The sequence below is a fragment of the Fusarium flagelliforme genome, assembly GCF_020744385.1.
Source record: "Fusarium flagelliforme strain FIESC 12 MPI-CAGE-AA-0113 chromosome Unknown B0J16scaffold_1, whole genome shotgun sequence".
NCBI classification, from domain to species: Eukaryota; Fungi; Ascomycota; class Sordariomycetes; order Hypocreales; family Nectriaceae; genus Fusarium; species Fusarium flagelliforme.
The window spans coordinates 7,452,423-7,467,777 of record NW_025763503.1 but is presented as its reverse complement, the minus strand read 5'-3'; the positions used below and the strand labels follow the sequence as shown (position 1 = coordinate 7,467,777).

The following is a 15,355-nucleotide window of genomic DNA, read 5'->3' as shown; positions in this document are numbered from 1 at the left end:
TATTGTCTTGTCTTGCTTTTCACGTCTCAGCCCTCGGAAAAAGGAGAAAGAGGCCACGGTATGCCGAGCCATGCAGGTGAGAAAAGAGATTGTCCAGGGCCACGCGTTCACAATGATGCGATAACCATGTAAAAACATCATACATACAGCACAGTGATAGAAGTTTACAGGGCAAGATACTAACGGGATCGAATCGACCAGATATCTCCATCCATATCGACGGAGTAGATCCGGAGCAGCTCCCCTAATGGCCAATTGATCATGAGACAGACTTGAAGGGAAGCTTGTTCTTTTTTTCTGATCCAAATCCCGATCCCTACGCTTGTGGTTCGACCAAGAGTCTTGTCGTTGGGCCCTGAAGATCGGAAATTGGGTGTGTCATCAAAGGAGTCCCCGATTGAACTAGCCCCGTTTCGCTGTCAACTTTCAAAACGCCGGAACGGAATGTCCTCTCCAGACTCCGTTTTAGTGCCTCCGTTAGGTATTCGTTAGTGACTCTCCGTTAAGGGGTATGCTTATACTGAAGTCCTACACTCCGTTATACCACATGTCAATGGATGCCCTGTCCCGTGAGTCACAACCGCTGAGAGAGAACCCTGTACGGCAGAGATGACACCGAGCCAGCAACTCAATGATATCCCTAACGTGTCCCATACGATGAAACAGACAACAAAGAGAATTTATGCGAGAAAATTCTTGACCGTCTGTTTTGTTTGGGGTCTGTATAACCCTTTCAAACATTTGTAACAAGCCATTCATTTGCTCTATTTCTGTCTTGACGCTAGTGATCTCTAGCTCTTCTCGCTCAGAGCCCAATCCAACGGTTCAGGCTCATCGATGCAGGGACAGGGTCTTCGCTCATGTTCGTCGGTCAGTCCTCAAAAATTAAGGGTCCATAGGTCTCTTCCATTGTTCGTTGAATGATGGGCAATTCATCCAGATTATTCTGGATCCTGCACAGCACAGGCACAGGTTACTGTAAGACCAGCGTCGCAGTCGTAATTATCTGCAAAGAACAAAAAATGATCCGAATTGTCGGGTGTTCTAGTGTCAGCTTCGTTTAGCTGTGGATGCTTTTGGATCGACTGCTCAGCCTCCTTTCCCACGGACATGCTGGGATATGTTATGGGGTTTTTGTTGTCGTTGCATTGGCATTGAGGCTTGTAAGTGACAATTGTTGTCCAATGGCGCTTGAAGCGAGTTCCCATACGAGCAAATTTGCACAATTTACAATCTTGGCGTCTATCACCGCCAGAAGCTGAGAATCTTCAATGTTGGTCCGTTGGTTGAAGCTGCTTCTATTTGGCGCCATATGCGTGAAACCCGCTTGAGGCTCAAAAGCCCGCATCAACGGATCCGCTCTTTTCTTACAGAGGATAAATTAATTAATTAATCAACTTGTGCAGCTGCAGATGCACCATTGTTTTGTTTCTTCTGCCTGCCGCTGCCACCGCCAGACACGAACGCCCTCCTTTGTTCCAAATGTGACAGATAAGATGCCCATAATGGAGTTAATTCTTAGTACCGTACAGAGTAATTTGTTGCGCGGCATCTCGGCGCGGTGGAAGCGCCATTATCAATCATGGATGGATCAAAGTCCCATGCCGTAAAAGCCGAAAAGCCCATTTCTCTCTCTTACAAAGACTCATGCACTTTTGAAATATCAGGCACCTGTTTTACGGACGGGCGCGTATAAGCAGCCCGCTCAGGTTTAGTGCTAGTACCGTAAAATCCGATTCACCCATTTTTAACGTTTGACCTGACCTCTGACCCCTGTGCCCCGAACCTGGCTGGGCTGAGCTGGCTGATCTGATTCCGGGGTTTGTTTTAACGGTGAATCCCAACTTACAAGCAATAAAGCGTGAGGCGGACGACTCCTAATTGACAGTCCCCGGACTCCGTAGAGTTTGACTCACCTTTGCTAGGACAACTCATCAATTGGCCCAAGCCACGGGAAGCAGTGATACAGGGTCTTTTGACAAGCTTTAACTCTGCAATCTAATTTGCACAAGCTAGAAGACAAGTACTTTCGGAGAGCATGGCATCTCCCCGTTAAACGCCCGTCTCGGGAGGGAGGGAGCCCTGAGCAACGCAACGCAACAGTTGACAACAAACACAAAGATTAAAGTTTTTGCTTTTTAGTCTCCCCAGGGCTGGCTGGCTTGTACCGCACCGCAGCGTATTACTTACTGTACGTGACACCTGTACTGTAATTGTACGCTGTGCCCCCCGTCGTCGTAGTCGTCGTCAGCAGAAGGGCTTCTCCCGTCAGATATTACAGCGCAATGTCCGAGACAGGCAGATGGCTTCAGCCAGCCTCCCTGACGACGAATTGGGAACAGCCAACATGATCACGGGCGTTACAGGGGATGGGATAAACAAAAAGTCACAGTATCAGAAACTTCTCAGTTATCAGTTAATATTATCTGCCGGCATGATGCTCTCACCAGAACATCAATATGATGCTTGCTAAAAATCACAAGCCAAAACACACGAAAGTCCTGTCTCACAATGTGAATTCTGTTGTGTAAAAAGCCCCGGTTCATCGCATAAACGGAGAGGGAAAACGGAGCCAGAGAGGAAAAAAACCCAATCGAACGGGGGTAACGGAGAGACGGCCCAAAACTGGGGATCCAATGGAGTCTTACGGGCTTCGCCTGGCCCAAAGGACTGACGTTGCATCGGGCCAGTCCTGCCCAGCCCAGCCAGAGCCCAGTCCACACACACACCCCTAGAAGAGTCCCTCCGTTTTGAATTGAAGAGTGCAACTGCAGGCTGCAGCACGTACAGACAGTAATGAGTGCCAAGCCATGAAAGTTACGACGGTTGCTTGGACAATTCCCTCAGAGACATAAACGCCCGCCTCCAGATACCACTGTCTTATAGTGGCTAACTCAACTTCACTGGCATATGCCGTGCCGTCTCGTCCTGTCTGACCTGCCCTCGGGTGCCTACGACAGTACAGTTTTTGTTTTTTTCGGGGCGTGTTCCGTTTCGCGTGCTTGGCATGTCCTGGGCCCTGGCCTGGCTGAGATTTTGGATTCTGTCGCCGATCCTTACTCCACGAACAAACGCCGTCTGGCGAAGACACTCCGTGGTGGTGCCAAAATGGCACATCGTCGATCTAGCTCTAGCATTGCTGAGAAGCAAAGCACTAATGTAACTTACGTAGCGTGCTATATTGCACCACACACACTGAACTGAGACGAGCGATGCCCTGTTTCTCATTCACTACCAAGTACAGTAGTGGATGTTGCATGACCAGTATGAGCAGTCCAGTATCAGTTTTCGATGAGTTTTCGATTTCACTATTTTGATAAAAAGGTCGTGCCGTCCCCCAATTCTACGACTTCAATCCAGAACCTACCTCTGCATATCCAGATATTTCCATCGGCTCAACGGAATCCGACGACAACGCTCTAGAACTGTCGGCCCATAGACCTCCGAAGTTCCCAGCTCTCTCGCTCTCGTTCTCTCTTCTGCAACCAACCAGACTAAGCATCAGCCACCTTGCCGTGTTACCGTACCGTTATCTGTACCGTACCGTTTTGAACGACAGACAGACACCACACTCTCTGCCACACACCCATCAGACCAGGTTCAGACATACTGCACACCCCCCCGGACAGTCTCTTTTTTTCAAGGCTCCAGAGTTCAGAGCCTAGCTCCAAAGGCACCCCTGGTCACCTCTCCAATCCTTCTTAACCAGAGCACCATCCCCCTTGAAAAAGAGCCCGGGCGAAGTAAACCAGCACCAGAGTACAAAGCGCCAGCGCATCCCCATCCACTTGAAACAAACAGTAAAAAAGGCTTTAGCTTCCTTGCTTGTTCCCATATTCTCCTCCCCTTGTACTTTAAACCAAGAACAAATCTCTTTTTTTACTACAGAGTACTACATATATCTCAACTACTACCCACCACACACTTCCTCTCTCCTCTCTCATCATGTCTGCCAGACCTTCAAGCCACCACTTTGGATCATCCAGCTCAACATCATCATCTCGCTCATCATCATCGTCCTCTTCTTCCGACTCGGGCCACAGATACAGCATGGACTCAATCGCTCTTCCCATCGCCTCGGTCGAGGTGCTTCGCTGCATGCGATGCGCTCGCTCAGTAGAGGCTACCTCCACCGACGACGTCAGCACCATGGGCATGGTCCGCATCGCCCACAACCTCTACTACTGCGAACGTTGCGCAAAGATGGTCGGCTACAAATAAATGATTAAACCCAAAACAACAAGCTTGGAAAACGAAGTTCGAAGATGACATACGACTTTCGACACTACCAATTCAGCTTTTCTTCTTCTTCTTTCTTGGTGGAGGGAAAACAAAAACAACAACTAGCGACATTCGCACAACCATCTCTTGGGCGCCCAAAGGATAGGATCAAACAGCATCCCTTCCCCTCCGCCATGGAAAGGACAGCACCTTTTGAAGGAGCACCCTCTACGCAAGAGACCAAAAGTCCCATGCATCGCCTTAACCGCAGCTGTACATAACGCACGACTTGCACCTGGACGATATGGAATTGGGCAACACTCTTGACGCAAAATCCCCGCGATAAAAACCACCAACGGCCACGATCCCCTCACTTTCGTCACCACTGCGAGTCAAAGAAAGACTCGGGGCATTCGAGTGATTGATTGGATGCGGCATGTCCGGGATCAACAACGGGACCCCCGTCAGCTACCGGATCAGCACTGCCTCCCAGCGGGCAATTGGCAGATCCAGATTGGATCATATCAGATCAGATCAACAACCCTCTTCTCCAGAAGCGCATCACAGCCTACCATTCAAGGCTTGGCTTTCTTCGCTTCTTATGACCACCACTTTTTTATTTTATTTTATTTTTTTCTCTCACGACTCTCATGTCATCATGTTATGGAGTTTCTTTGGGATGGGAAACATTTCTTATTATACCTAGGGATACCCTCTGTTTGCATTACATTACCTGGCGGGCGCTTTGGAAAGTAAAGGCTTCTTTTTATGTATTATCTATATGTATGTATGTATAGTCGTGGATTGAGTACACGCAGAGACCACGGCCTGGTGCCTGGCAAACGCAACGCCGATTGGACAGTATTTTATTTATTCTTGATAATTTATCTCTTTCTCTCATATCATATCAGATCAGATCATGATCAGTGTGATGTCTTCTGTCTTAACCAATATCGTCTGTGCATTACATGGATACTGATCATGTCGTTGGCTCTTCTGAACAACACCTGACCACTAACATAACCCAAGCTAAGCTACAATCAAGCATCGGCCGTCCGTCAAAAGACGCACGCTCTCCGCGCTACGCCTACGAGCCGCCTCTTCGCATTGCTAGTATGCATCTCGTTGAATGTCTGACCAGGGTTCCATTGGTTCCTTTTTGGGAGTCAAACGTTGAATTTCCATAAATATGTGCCCTGGTTGGACCCAATGAGACCGAAATTCCAAACTGCAAAAGTCGAATTTGACGATGTTGGCGCCGAGGCTCGCATACCAGCCACTGACGTCTGAAGACCCCATCTCGTTGCTACTGTAGTACTGTAGTACCGTACGGTATTTCCATGCCAAGCCGAGGATGGACAGACGAAAATGTCATTTTGCATTTTCGTAAAGCTTCTACTCTACCGAGCTAAACGCGATATTGAGTCTGGACTGGACCTCAAATGGAATGGAATGGAGACATGTCTCGTATCAGTTCATTTCACATTTGACGGTAATTACCTTATTCATAGCTATATCCTCTTTTCTTTTCGCCTCCCCCTTTCTGATTTTACTGTTTTTGTTCAAATCCCCCCTTGTCTCCTGTCTCGATTCTCCAGGTTTTATCCCGGGCACTTGACCTGGCATGGAAACTGGAGCTCTGGAGATTTTTCCCTCGGTTAGGGTTTGGTTCTCCTTCACCAACAACTCCACATCTTCGGTTTATTTGCTTCATTCTGTCGGTGGAGACTCCACGCAGTACTTACAATTACAGCAACTCATTTTCCATTTTCTTCTTCCGCCTTGGTTTTTATTTTCTTCCTTTCATTTGAGGCTATTCCCACCAACCCATCTCGCCCCCACTTGTAAACCCAACCAGCTATACTCAAAACAGTCCAGCCTCTCTTTCATTGTCTCGGAGATACGTGGAAGATTACGACGCCATGACATGGATATGAGGCTAAGACAAGAAGATGCTATTTGTTGCACAACTTACATGCATATTCGACTTATCGTCGATTGGGAATGTGACCATTGCATAAACTCTACGTAATGCCTGCCTATACCCGTCCGGCAATGACAGTTGAGAGCTCAAAAGATAGCTGCATTCAGAGCAACCAACCTGAACCAAAGTCAATCCGTACTGTAGCTATAGACGCTTGTGCAAGCCATGCAACCACCGTGTACTGTAACTTTTTCTTTTTTAAAACTCACGACTCGCTCGATGCTCTCGACCCTTTGTTACCCCGGCTTGCAAGCCCAGTACGGCACTCTAAAGCAGCAATATGGAGAGGCTAATGTACCACCCTTCCCCCTCAACCCAGCCCCTCATCACTCCTTCAATATGCGCGCAACGCGCCTGCAAGGAAACAAAGTTTGAGTCCTTTCGCGGCAGTTGAGGGGGGCTCGGACCAGTCTAGATTTAGACTGAGATTCAAAAGGCTTGCCGGAGCAAAAGTTCAACAGATGGGGGGACGGGCAACTGGAATGCATGCAAATGCACCTGGCATCTGCCGTCCCGTCCGTTATCCTTCAAAAAGGGTTGTTACTAAAAGATGCAGGTCTAGATCTTGGCCAAAGAAAACCCCTCTCTGTTCACGGCTTCGTGACCGGTACTGCAATTTAGCATCAGGCAGTCACAAATAAGATAGAGACAAAAAGATGGCGGCGGTGGCTTGACAGACTGGGCACCAATGCCGGGATTCGAAGAACCCGGGACCACGAGCTGCACACTAACTTGACAATTCTAATTCCATTCTGATATCGTATGTCTGTCCGTTTAAACCAGTCAGCCTATAAGTCTCTGTAGTGACAGTTTGCAAGTCCCCGTGCCAAGCTTGTTTTTCTTCTGCTACAGTTCCTTGCTTGAGTTACAGCCCGGGGGGAGAAGGTAACCAAACTCGAAATAGTAGCATCTCTTCGGCCCGCGGGGTTACAGCCAAACGGGGGGTTTCTTATCCAAGCTACGAGTCAGGGCCTGTGTCTAATTCGTCGGACCTTCGACCTCTTTTCAGATCCAAGTGCTGTGCTGACACGCATTGTAACGCTGTCTCTGCGAGTAAGAGTTGCAGCGTTAAAACAGACAGAATGAGGCTATAATGTCGTCTTTTGAGATTACGTTGGCTTGGCGACATTCTGATACAGGCTATCAGAAACATACAGGTAAACCCTTGTCTTGCTTACAGGCAGGACCTGTGGGAAAAGCCGGGGAGTTGCAAAGCCTATCTGTCACTGCATGTCTTAGAACAAGAGCAAAAAACAGACTTGTCGATAAAACACACAGACCGTGCTGTAAGACAAGCAGCACGGAACACTTTCTACCCGTAGCTAACAGGCGGAGCCTAGCATTTCTAAGCTCGCCGGTTTAGACCCGAGTCCCCGATGTAGGTCGGTATCTTTGTCTGTTCGTGACTCTTATCACGGGATCTCGAGAGATAACCCAAGATGCCGAGCCCGGCCCGTCCCAGGCTACCACGGCATTGGGAATAAAAAGAGTGAGCGACAGTCGAAATAAGCTCAAGTCCGGTCACAACCATCGTCTATAACCTGCCGAATTTCCGTGCGTACCGTTCCATTGCTTCCGAAATGATGCTATTGCCGTCATTATCACCGTCACAACGTCGCCCTCAATTCTGAGTCTCCATCTCCAACAACAAGTTGAGGTCTTTTTCTTCCCAGCTCAGGTCGGTCAGTCTTACACACCCCCGAAACCTGCAGTAACCGGCCTGTAAAAAAACGGTCGCATCCACGAGAAGCTATTGGTAGAGCAGGATGTCATAACGCACGCCAACGCCCGTACGGGACTTAGCTTAGCTTACCGCAAGGGATGACGTTTTTTTTCCTCCTGCGTCAAGGGTTTTTGTCCCTTCATCAAAGCGGGTTTGTATGACAGGAACCACACCGGAAATTTTACAAAGGGCTGAATAAAGGAGAATGAGGTTAATGTCAAGAATTGTTGAACCACAGACTTGGAAATTTATGGGTTTGCGAGGAGGTTTCCTAGTGGAGAAATGAAACGGGAGATCATCCACGGAATCGTACATATGTTCTCCAGTTTGAGCCTCAGATCTCGAAAGAAAGAACAATTGTTTACATACTGTCATCTCAACAAAAATAGCAATATCACGTATCCAAACCAACAAGAACCAACTGATCCCCCTTCTACGTAATCCCTCCCCTGACAGACACCACATCACCATGCAGGCTTCCCGAAGAGACCCTGCGAATGCCCTCACTCACTTTTTTCACGCGCGTATCCGTAGAGAAAAAAACAAGGGGACCCACGCCTCTTTCGTCATCCCGCCCACTGACCTCATCGTGCAGTCCCACGACCAAACAAACCACGACGTTGCGTTGCGTTCGCAAAACAGGGCGGTCTATAAAAAACAACAAAACGGGCGGGGAGGAGGGGCGTGACGTCGAACAGACCGTTTTGTGGTATTTGACAGCCCAGGGTTTGCAGCAAAACGGTGCACCAAGAAGGAATAGAACGTGAGGCGTGTGCGAGATGATGCAGATTTCGTTGATCAGGGACCCTTTATTACGGTCGTCTTGAGTATAATTGCGGTGGTTATAGGGCTGGAGATTTGCCAACTTGGCGGTCAGCTTCTGCGGTGTTTCTAAGAATATTCCATTTCCGTTTTACAGTACTGAAATACATTTCGTCTCGATTACATACTGAGGTTTCATTCATACGGTACAGTACATACATACATGTCCATGCCAAGGCTTTATCCCAACGCCTTACTCCTGATCCAATACCTACAATTCATAATTACAATGCGATAGACGTCTTTGGGTAGCAGAACAATTGCCCTCCGAGGCTTGGAGTACCAAAATAAAATAGCCCGAATGCTAGCACAAACTAGCATCAAGTGTCTAAAGTATTTAGTCTCGTAGCATCGGCGACTAGTTTTCTGATACTCTTGCGAACGTGTAAGCGTCTTATATCCGAGTCCTATGTTCCCATAACCAATGGCGGTAGTGCGTCAAAGCTATCAACCCTCCATTCGCACGTCGCCAGATGTCTCCTTGTCGAGGTTCTTTAGTAGGAAACTGCGCTTGAAGTATTCGTTGGGGTGGACAATTGTCTCGAGCTGTGCTTGTGTCATGACGCCCTCGTCCTTGGCCTTCTTAATCTCCTTTTTGTGTATATGTTCAAATACGCTGGAGTATTGTTAGTATATGTAACCTTTCGCAATGGCATCAATGACTTACCGATTGCATGCCATATGGAACTTTTGCTTGGCCTTATCCTCCTCGACGCCCTTAATAACAGAGCGATCATTGACACCCATCGCTTGTACAAGGGCTGACAGATTGTCCATGCCGAAGTGTCGGTACGGGCATCCATGAGCCTCACCGGGTCCAGGAGGATGCTCGGTCAAGATCTTTTGGCAACTGAACGGACTGTAACCACCTCCTCTTCGGTTGGAGTCACCTCCAACATCACCGTATACGTGGCGGATATTGTAGCGGTACTCCTTGTTGAACTTGTCGTCTGTCATCTTGTTGAAGCTCTGTCTCCAGAACACTAAACATTCTTCCAGGTTCAAGCCGATACCCTTGAGGAAGAGTGAGTATTGTAGTCGGCCAAAGTGCTTGAGATGGTTATCCCGACGCAGCGAGCGGTGGAGGTGGGACATGCAGGCTGGGAAATGTTGCGATAGATTGTCGATGTTGTTGGCGCTGATTTCGGCACCGGGCACTGCGGCTGTGCTTGAAGTGTAAGAAGCATCAGGGGTGATGAAGTTCTTGGAAAGATGGTTGAGAATGGGTGTAAGTCGGTCGTCCTCATCAAGTCGGGGAAGAGCGCGGGCAGTCAACTATGCATAGTTAGTATCGAGGTCGCTTGTCCAGTAGGGTTGTCGTACCTCAAGTTGTCTTTCCAAGCGCGTGGTAAACTCCGAGATAACCATACCAGCCTGTTCGCGACCGGGCACGAATGCCATTCCAGCCTTGAGAAACACTCTTCGGCTCTCGATCAGGTCAGGAACTCGTTCCCAATCCACCTTGAACCAAGTGTTGTCTTCGTTGTCGCCCTTTCGGTGGAAGGCGGCCAACTCTGCAGCGTATTCCCTCCTGTCTTCCTCTGACACATCTTCGCACCAATCCAAACCAAGAGTCTTGACAAAAGCTGATCGCTCCGCAATATCGTCTTCGTTAAGTCGCAGACGGAAGAGCATCGTCTCAACACGCGTGAATCGCCGGCGCAGGTCCTCAGTCGACGAAAAGGCTAGTCGTAGAATAAAGTGGCTGTAGTGGTCTTTTTGGCGCTGCTCGAATAGTTTCTTGGAACCGGAACTGTTGGCCTCGAGGAACAGGTGCTTCTTGAGGATGGGCTTCATGTGGGTTGCTGTCTCGGCGGGCGTCTTGTTGCGAAAGGAACATGCTTCGAGTTCGGCGAGAACTGCAGGGTATTAGATGTGTTTCCATGTGTGAGGGCCCGTTACATACCTCGAAGTCGGTCGATAGCCCATTGTTCAAACTGTTCGAGGGTGATGTCTGCGGTAGGAGGATCCGAGTAAAAGTTGAGACGATGGGGGTAATCGAGGTCCTTGTATGTGGGCGTAGCAAACTGCTTCTTGCGGTGGTCGACGACATTGCGTCGCTTAGGGTCAATTCGGTTGAAGTCTTGCCGCAACATGATGTCGTTGTTGGTATCGTTATAGTTTCTGTGCAATGTGAAGACGAAATTAGACAAGGAGGAATGGTCAGTGGGAGGCGTAAAGTGGGAGACGCGTAAAGACGCGACTGGCGTCGCGGGGCGGATGGAAGCAATTTAGTGGCTGTGAGCCAATCACATTTCACAGAATGGCCATGGTTGTTCCCCAGGTGATGGTCCCTAGCATTCAGGCCCACTGAGCACTTAGATGATGAGAATAGGTACCATATTACCAGCACACGGTATCGATTAGAATCGTGTGCAAAATGGCTATAGGTAAAACAATTCGTTTGATAGAGCCTCTTCGCTTTGGATTGGTATTCTGGGACGGGTGAGCAATTACCCGATCGTCCCATGCTTGCTACTACTTGTTCCAGTAACGCACTAGACATGATCGATGACCTCAACTTACACGTCCCATCCCATCCCATCTTCCATCTTTCAAAAGTGCCTCATACAGACGACACATCTTGCGCTTGTTGTGATAGCTGCTGTCAGATTGTTGCAGTAGTCGCTTTTTTGCCATGCCTGTCCAGCTGAGAAGCAGGCCTGGGCCAACGCAGTGCTCTCGTACTGTCCCTTTTAGAACCCCGCCATCAGTGAGTTCTTATACCGCGCAACTTGTCTGACTGGGTGCTCACTGTAACAAGCTCAATATGGAGTGCAGCTCAAGCTCATCTTTACTGCTTGCACTCCCTCCCGAAATCCTTACAATGATCTTCGCCCAGGCCCCGCTCGTGGACAGGGCCATGTTAGCCATGAGCTGTAAGAGCATGCTCGACATCGGGAGGCTGTGCAGTCTGTCAGTACCTGATCGCAAACATCACCGTGCGCCTTGGAGCATAACAGAGGTGGACAAATCTGTAGATGGATGTTCGTGTATGCACATGGAGGAACTACTTAGACGGTTTCAACCTCGAGATGCGAATGGGAGACTGCGCCGTGCTTGGAGTTGGTGTGTTGACTGCAGCATGTATCAACCGACGAGGCGAGGATGGTGGATTGACAAGATTAAAAAGACTTGGTCTAAAGAGCAATTATCCTCTGCTACTCAGGCTATCGATTGGTACAGTCGTGGTATCAAAAGGCAATGTCCAAGTTGCTGGCTGCGTGAGTCTGGGGCTTGAGTCAATTGTTTAATTTAATAGACTTTGGTGCGCTAAGGCAACTGCATTTATAGGTGGTTTGTTAAAGCCATATTGTAACCGTCGTCTATTTCCACTAAAAAGGCAGTCTCATGATGGATTACTTGCAGGAGAGGTCAAGTGCAGCCACGCCCCCACCTACCTCAGATTCCTAACTTTTGGATCTCAACGGGCCTCCCTGTGACTTTACGAAAACCCTACCGTAGAAACCTAGGAACCTACGTAGGGTTTTCTTTCATTTCTTAATTCGAGTTACACTTTTCGCACTTGTCTCCTTAAACATTTTCGTTCCATCGTCTTGGTCGTGACTTTCTTGGCTGGACAACCTTGACTTTCCTGGGCGTGCTCTCTGGGAGACCGCCCATTGTACCACCACCATGACTTATCCGATTGACATCCCAGCACAGCAATCCTATCGCCCGATCCCAACAGCGGACTTATCGCCATACCCAGAAGATGAAGGTCCATATATGGGATATACTGAAATCTTTGAAAAGTATACTAAGCTGTATCTCGCTCCACGCGCATTGCTAACAGATCAGTGGCCTCGTCCATAACCTAGTGTCAGCTGGGTCTGGCAAGTTCATTGAGGTCCAACCACAGTTCAAACTGCCCTTCTTTTCTTTCACCATCGTCAAGCACAATGCAAGAGGCGTCACCACGATTGGCTTCGGAAGTAGAGACCTCAAACGGTTCTTCAGCGAAAGTCTTGCGTTGAACCCTGTTGGGCCCGAGCCTCTTACCCTCAACATTGAACAAGTTCTCTGCCATTATGATGCACTTTGTCACATTTTACGCGAGCGGGCGAATTACGGGACACGATTTGACGACACATTCAACGAGATACGACTGCTTGTTAACGACATCTTGCTCGAATCATTTCTTTACGATGGCCTTGACATTGACCATCTGCACCGTCAAAACATCATTTCTGCCGATCTTTTTCAGGAGATCCAACCCCGCTACAATGACTTTCTGAGCGGCCCTGGAGAGTACTTTGAACTCGGAGCGTTTACTCAAGAGATGGAAGAGGAGTACGAGAGGGTCCAGAATACCCAGATCGGGACCTTTGCTCGAATGGGTAGAGAGGATCTACTTCGCGGCTTTTGCGAACCTCTTCTGCGATCAAAGAACACCCGCATCTTTTACGACGAAGAACTTCTCTATGAAATTCTTCAAAACCGTTTCTGGGACACCTATGAGTACATGCTGAACGTTATCGAGCGCTCGCGGTTATTGGAAAGAAATGTCCGATGCCGCGATCCTTCCGACATAACCTACGATCCCCTATACATGGCTATCAAACTCGACCACTGCCCTACTGTCCAATACTTGATTCAGAACAAACACAAGAGTTTTGAAGGGTACATCAAAGGCGCTGCCAACTACTCGGACCGTCTCTTTACGCCCCTCCTGGCCGCGGTTCGATGGCAAAAAGTTGACGTGATCCGTCTTTTGCTACAGGAAGCGCCTGTGTACTATTCCATGCTACCCCAGGCTTTAGAGTTCGCGAAGGAAACGGGCTTCTATCGCATGATGGACGTCGTGGCAGACCTGACGACAGAGAATGCATCTACTTTTGCGCACAAGAGCGCTAGATATCCAGGGCCCAAAGCCCCTCAATCACAGATTATGGGAGGAATGGCGCCTTCTATAACCATCACTCCATCACCCTATGGAAATAGCAATGTGTCTGGCATCAGCAACGGGCTCCAGGACTTGTCTCAAGGTCAGATGACGCTGGACGGCTCTGACCCTTTCCCTCAATCACCAGAGATATCTCAGCTTTTAACTAATCCCAGCCTTGAAGGGAAGGACCTCGGTTCCTTCGATTCTGGTATTGGAATGGAGACTTCTTTCGAATTCCCGACGAGTCCGTGGACTCCGGCCATTAAAGGTATTGTTCTTCAAATTTACGTTGCGGTCCTCCGACTAATTGTTGACAGATGACCATACACCGCGCGAGTCTATTGACCAGCCTACGGAAGCTCTTGGTCAATTGAGTCCAGTTCCAATGCCTCCTTCTTGGGGTGACAATGGCCCGTTGCTGGCAGAGGACTCTGATTTCGAGAAATTCTTCGGTCAGCCTACGGAGACTCTAGATCCAACGAGTCTAACTTCAACCCGGGAGAACAAGCGCCCAAGGCTGGAAATGGACTTCAATTTCGAAGCTATCTCCAGTGAGACTACAGAGACTCCGGGTCAAAGGGATCTAACTCCAATCCCCCCGGACAATAAACGTCCAAGGCTGGCGATGAAGTTCAATTTCGAAGCTATCTCCAGTCAGACTACAAAGACTCCGGGTCAATCGAGTCCAGATCCACCCCGTTCTACCCAAGACTACAATGGCTCGTTGCTAGTAACGGTCTCAGATTTCGAAAACACATTCGGCCATTCTACAGATGCTCAGGATCAAATGATACAGAGTCCCTTCTTGCTCTCTTTCAACTACAATGGCCCGGCAACAGGCTTCGATGTCGTCAATATGTCCAATGGCTTCGCATACGATGCAAATGGCTCGATCGCCCCTTCGGCGTTTCCCACTCCTCCAGCGTTTTCCACACCCCCAACGGAGAACGTTGAAGATGTGCTGCTTCAGACGGACATACCACCTTGGACTCCACAATGCAAGGACGATCACCCAACACCGAGCAAAACTGAGCTCATGGGAGAACCACCAAGCTCGCCCCCCAGATGCAGTCACTGCGAAAAGACCTTTGCAAATATGTCAAGCCGCAACAAGCACGAGAGACAGGCATGCCCGAATAAAACGATACCAAGATTACCCTGCCGGTATGCTCATCTTGGATGCAAGAACGCGCCCAAGAATGAAGATAATCGAAAATCCCATGAGAGAAAGTGGTGCAAATTCAGGCCCAATCACCCTAAGGCTGGAAGAAAAAGTACCACGTGAAACAACTCCAGAATAATTCTGAATCATGATTTGAGATGACAGGTTTTTGAACATGTGTGGGCTAATAGACAGAATTTGGTAGAACTGCGCGTTGGCGCAAAAAAGAAAAGGGTTCTTATTAGTATTGTGAGTTATAACTTTGCGATTTTGCGAATTGTTTAAGTGAACGTGCTGCTACTCGTTAGAAGCACCTTGCTGGTGAGTTTAGTACTAGACTTTACTTGAATATCAAATCCAATTGGCAATAAACACTACGGGCGTCCTCTTGTCGTTGGACCCTGATTATGCTGCTTGTACCGAGTAAGGCTAGAGACCAAGCTGGGTTAAACTTGACTCGGCCGGTGGCTGAACCTCTCGGTACTGGAGTGCGAATGGAGGGTGAGGCCCCCCAAGCGGCCGTTGGAAGTGGAGAGGGGTCGGGTTCGGGTACTG

At 48.7% G+C, this 15,355-nt stretch overlaps 4 protein-coding genes across 4 annotated transcripts; 3 read left to right on the top strand and 1 right to left on the bottom strand.

Annotated features, from left to right (window-relative positions):
• Nucleotides 1–3,945: 3,945 nt before the first annotated feature.
• On the top strand, nt 3,946–4,387 carry B0J16DRAFT_379177 (uncharacterized protein; the record flags this gene model as incomplete). The annotated part of the gene is made up of 2 exons (XM_046130978.1): nt 3,946–4,206; nt 4,259–4,387. The coding sequence occupies 2 exons, from the start codon at nt 3,946–3,948 to the stop codon at nt 4,385–4,387; spliced, it is 390 nt and encodes a 129-aa protein (XP_045990369.1).
• Nucleotides 4,388–8,833: 4,446 nt separating this feature from the next.
• B0J16DRAFT_331034 (eukaryotic and archaeal DNA primase, large subunit-domain-containing protein) lies at nt 8,834–10,898 on the bottom strand. The gene is made up of 4 exons (XM_046126528.1): nt 10,657–10,898; nt 10,074–10,609; nt 9,418–10,025; nt 8,834–9,366 (listed from the first exon to the last, which is right to left on the bottom strand). Exons 1-4 carry the CDS (start codon nt 10,844–10,846, stop codon nt 9,198–9,200), a joined length of 1,503 nt encoding a protein of 500 aa, XP_045990368.1. The 5' UTR covers nt 10,847–10,898; the 3' UTR covers nt 8,834–9,197.
• A 221-nt stretch (nt 10,899–11,119) lies between these two features.
• On the top strand, nt 11,120–12,044 carry B0J16DRAFT_331033 (uncharacterized protein). The gene is made up of 2 exons (XM_046126527.1): nt 11,120–11,453; nt 11,505–12,044. Exons 1-2 carry the CDS (start codon nt 11,389–11,391, stop codon nt 11,989–11,991), a joined length of 552 nt encoding a protein of 183 aa, XP_045990367.1. The 5' UTR covers nt 11,120–11,388; the 3' UTR covers nt 11,992–12,044.
• A 143-nt stretch (nt 12,045–12,187) lies between these two features.
• B0J16DRAFT_331028 (uncharacterized protein) lies at nt 12,188–15,164 on the top strand. The gene is made up of 3 exons (XM_046126526.1): nt 12,188–12,505; nt 12,552–13,906; nt 13,956–15,164. The coding sequence occupies exons 1-3, from the start codon at nt 12,387–12,389 to the stop codon at nt 14,921–14,923; spliced, it is 2,442 nt and encodes an 813-aa protein (XP_045990366.1). The 5' UTR covers nt 12,188–12,386; the 3' UTR covers nt 14,924–15,164.
• Nucleotides 15,165–15,355: the final 191 nt, after the last annotated feature.

What these genes read in the sequence shown, in the direction of transcription:
- B0J16DRAFT_331033 (XM_046126527.1), top strand. Translation starts at nt 11,389, where the DNA reads ATGCCTGTCCAGCTGAGAAGCAGGCCTGGGCCAACGCAGTGCTCTCGT. An exon ending in CGTACTGTCCCTTTTAGAAC is followed by an intron (nt 11,454 to 11,504) that starts CCCGCCATCAGT and finishes ACTGGGTGCTCA; the next exon opens with CTGTAACAAGCTCAATATGG.
- B0J16DRAFT_331028 (XM_046126526.1), top strand. Translation starts at nt 12,387, where the DNA reads ATGACTTATCCGATTGACATCCCAGCACAGCAATCCTATCGCCCGATC. An exon ending in TATACTGAAATCTTTGAAAA is followed by an intron (nt 12,506 to 12,551) that starts GTATACTAAGCT and finishes CTAACAGATCAG; the next exon opens with TGGCCTCGTCCATAACCTAG. An exon ending in GTGGACTCCGGCCATTAAAG is followed by an intron (nt 13,907 to 13,955) that starts GTATTGTTCTTC and finishes AATTGTTGACAG; the next exon opens with ATGACCATACACCGCGCGAG.
- B0J16DRAFT_331034 (XM_046126528.1), bottom strand. Translation starts at nt 10,846, where the DNA reads ATGTTGCGGCAAGACTTCAACCGAATTGACCCTAAGCGACGCAATGTC. An exon ending in GCTTGGAAAGACAACTTGAG is followed by an intron (nt 10,026 to 10,073) that starts GTACGACAACCC and finishes AACTATGCATAG; the next exon opens with TTGACTGCCCGCGCTCTTCC. An exon ending in TTCCATATGGCATGCAATCG is followed by an intron (nt 9,367 to 9,417) that starts GTAAGTCATTGA and finishes ACAATACTCCAG; the next exon opens with CGTATTTGAACATATACACA.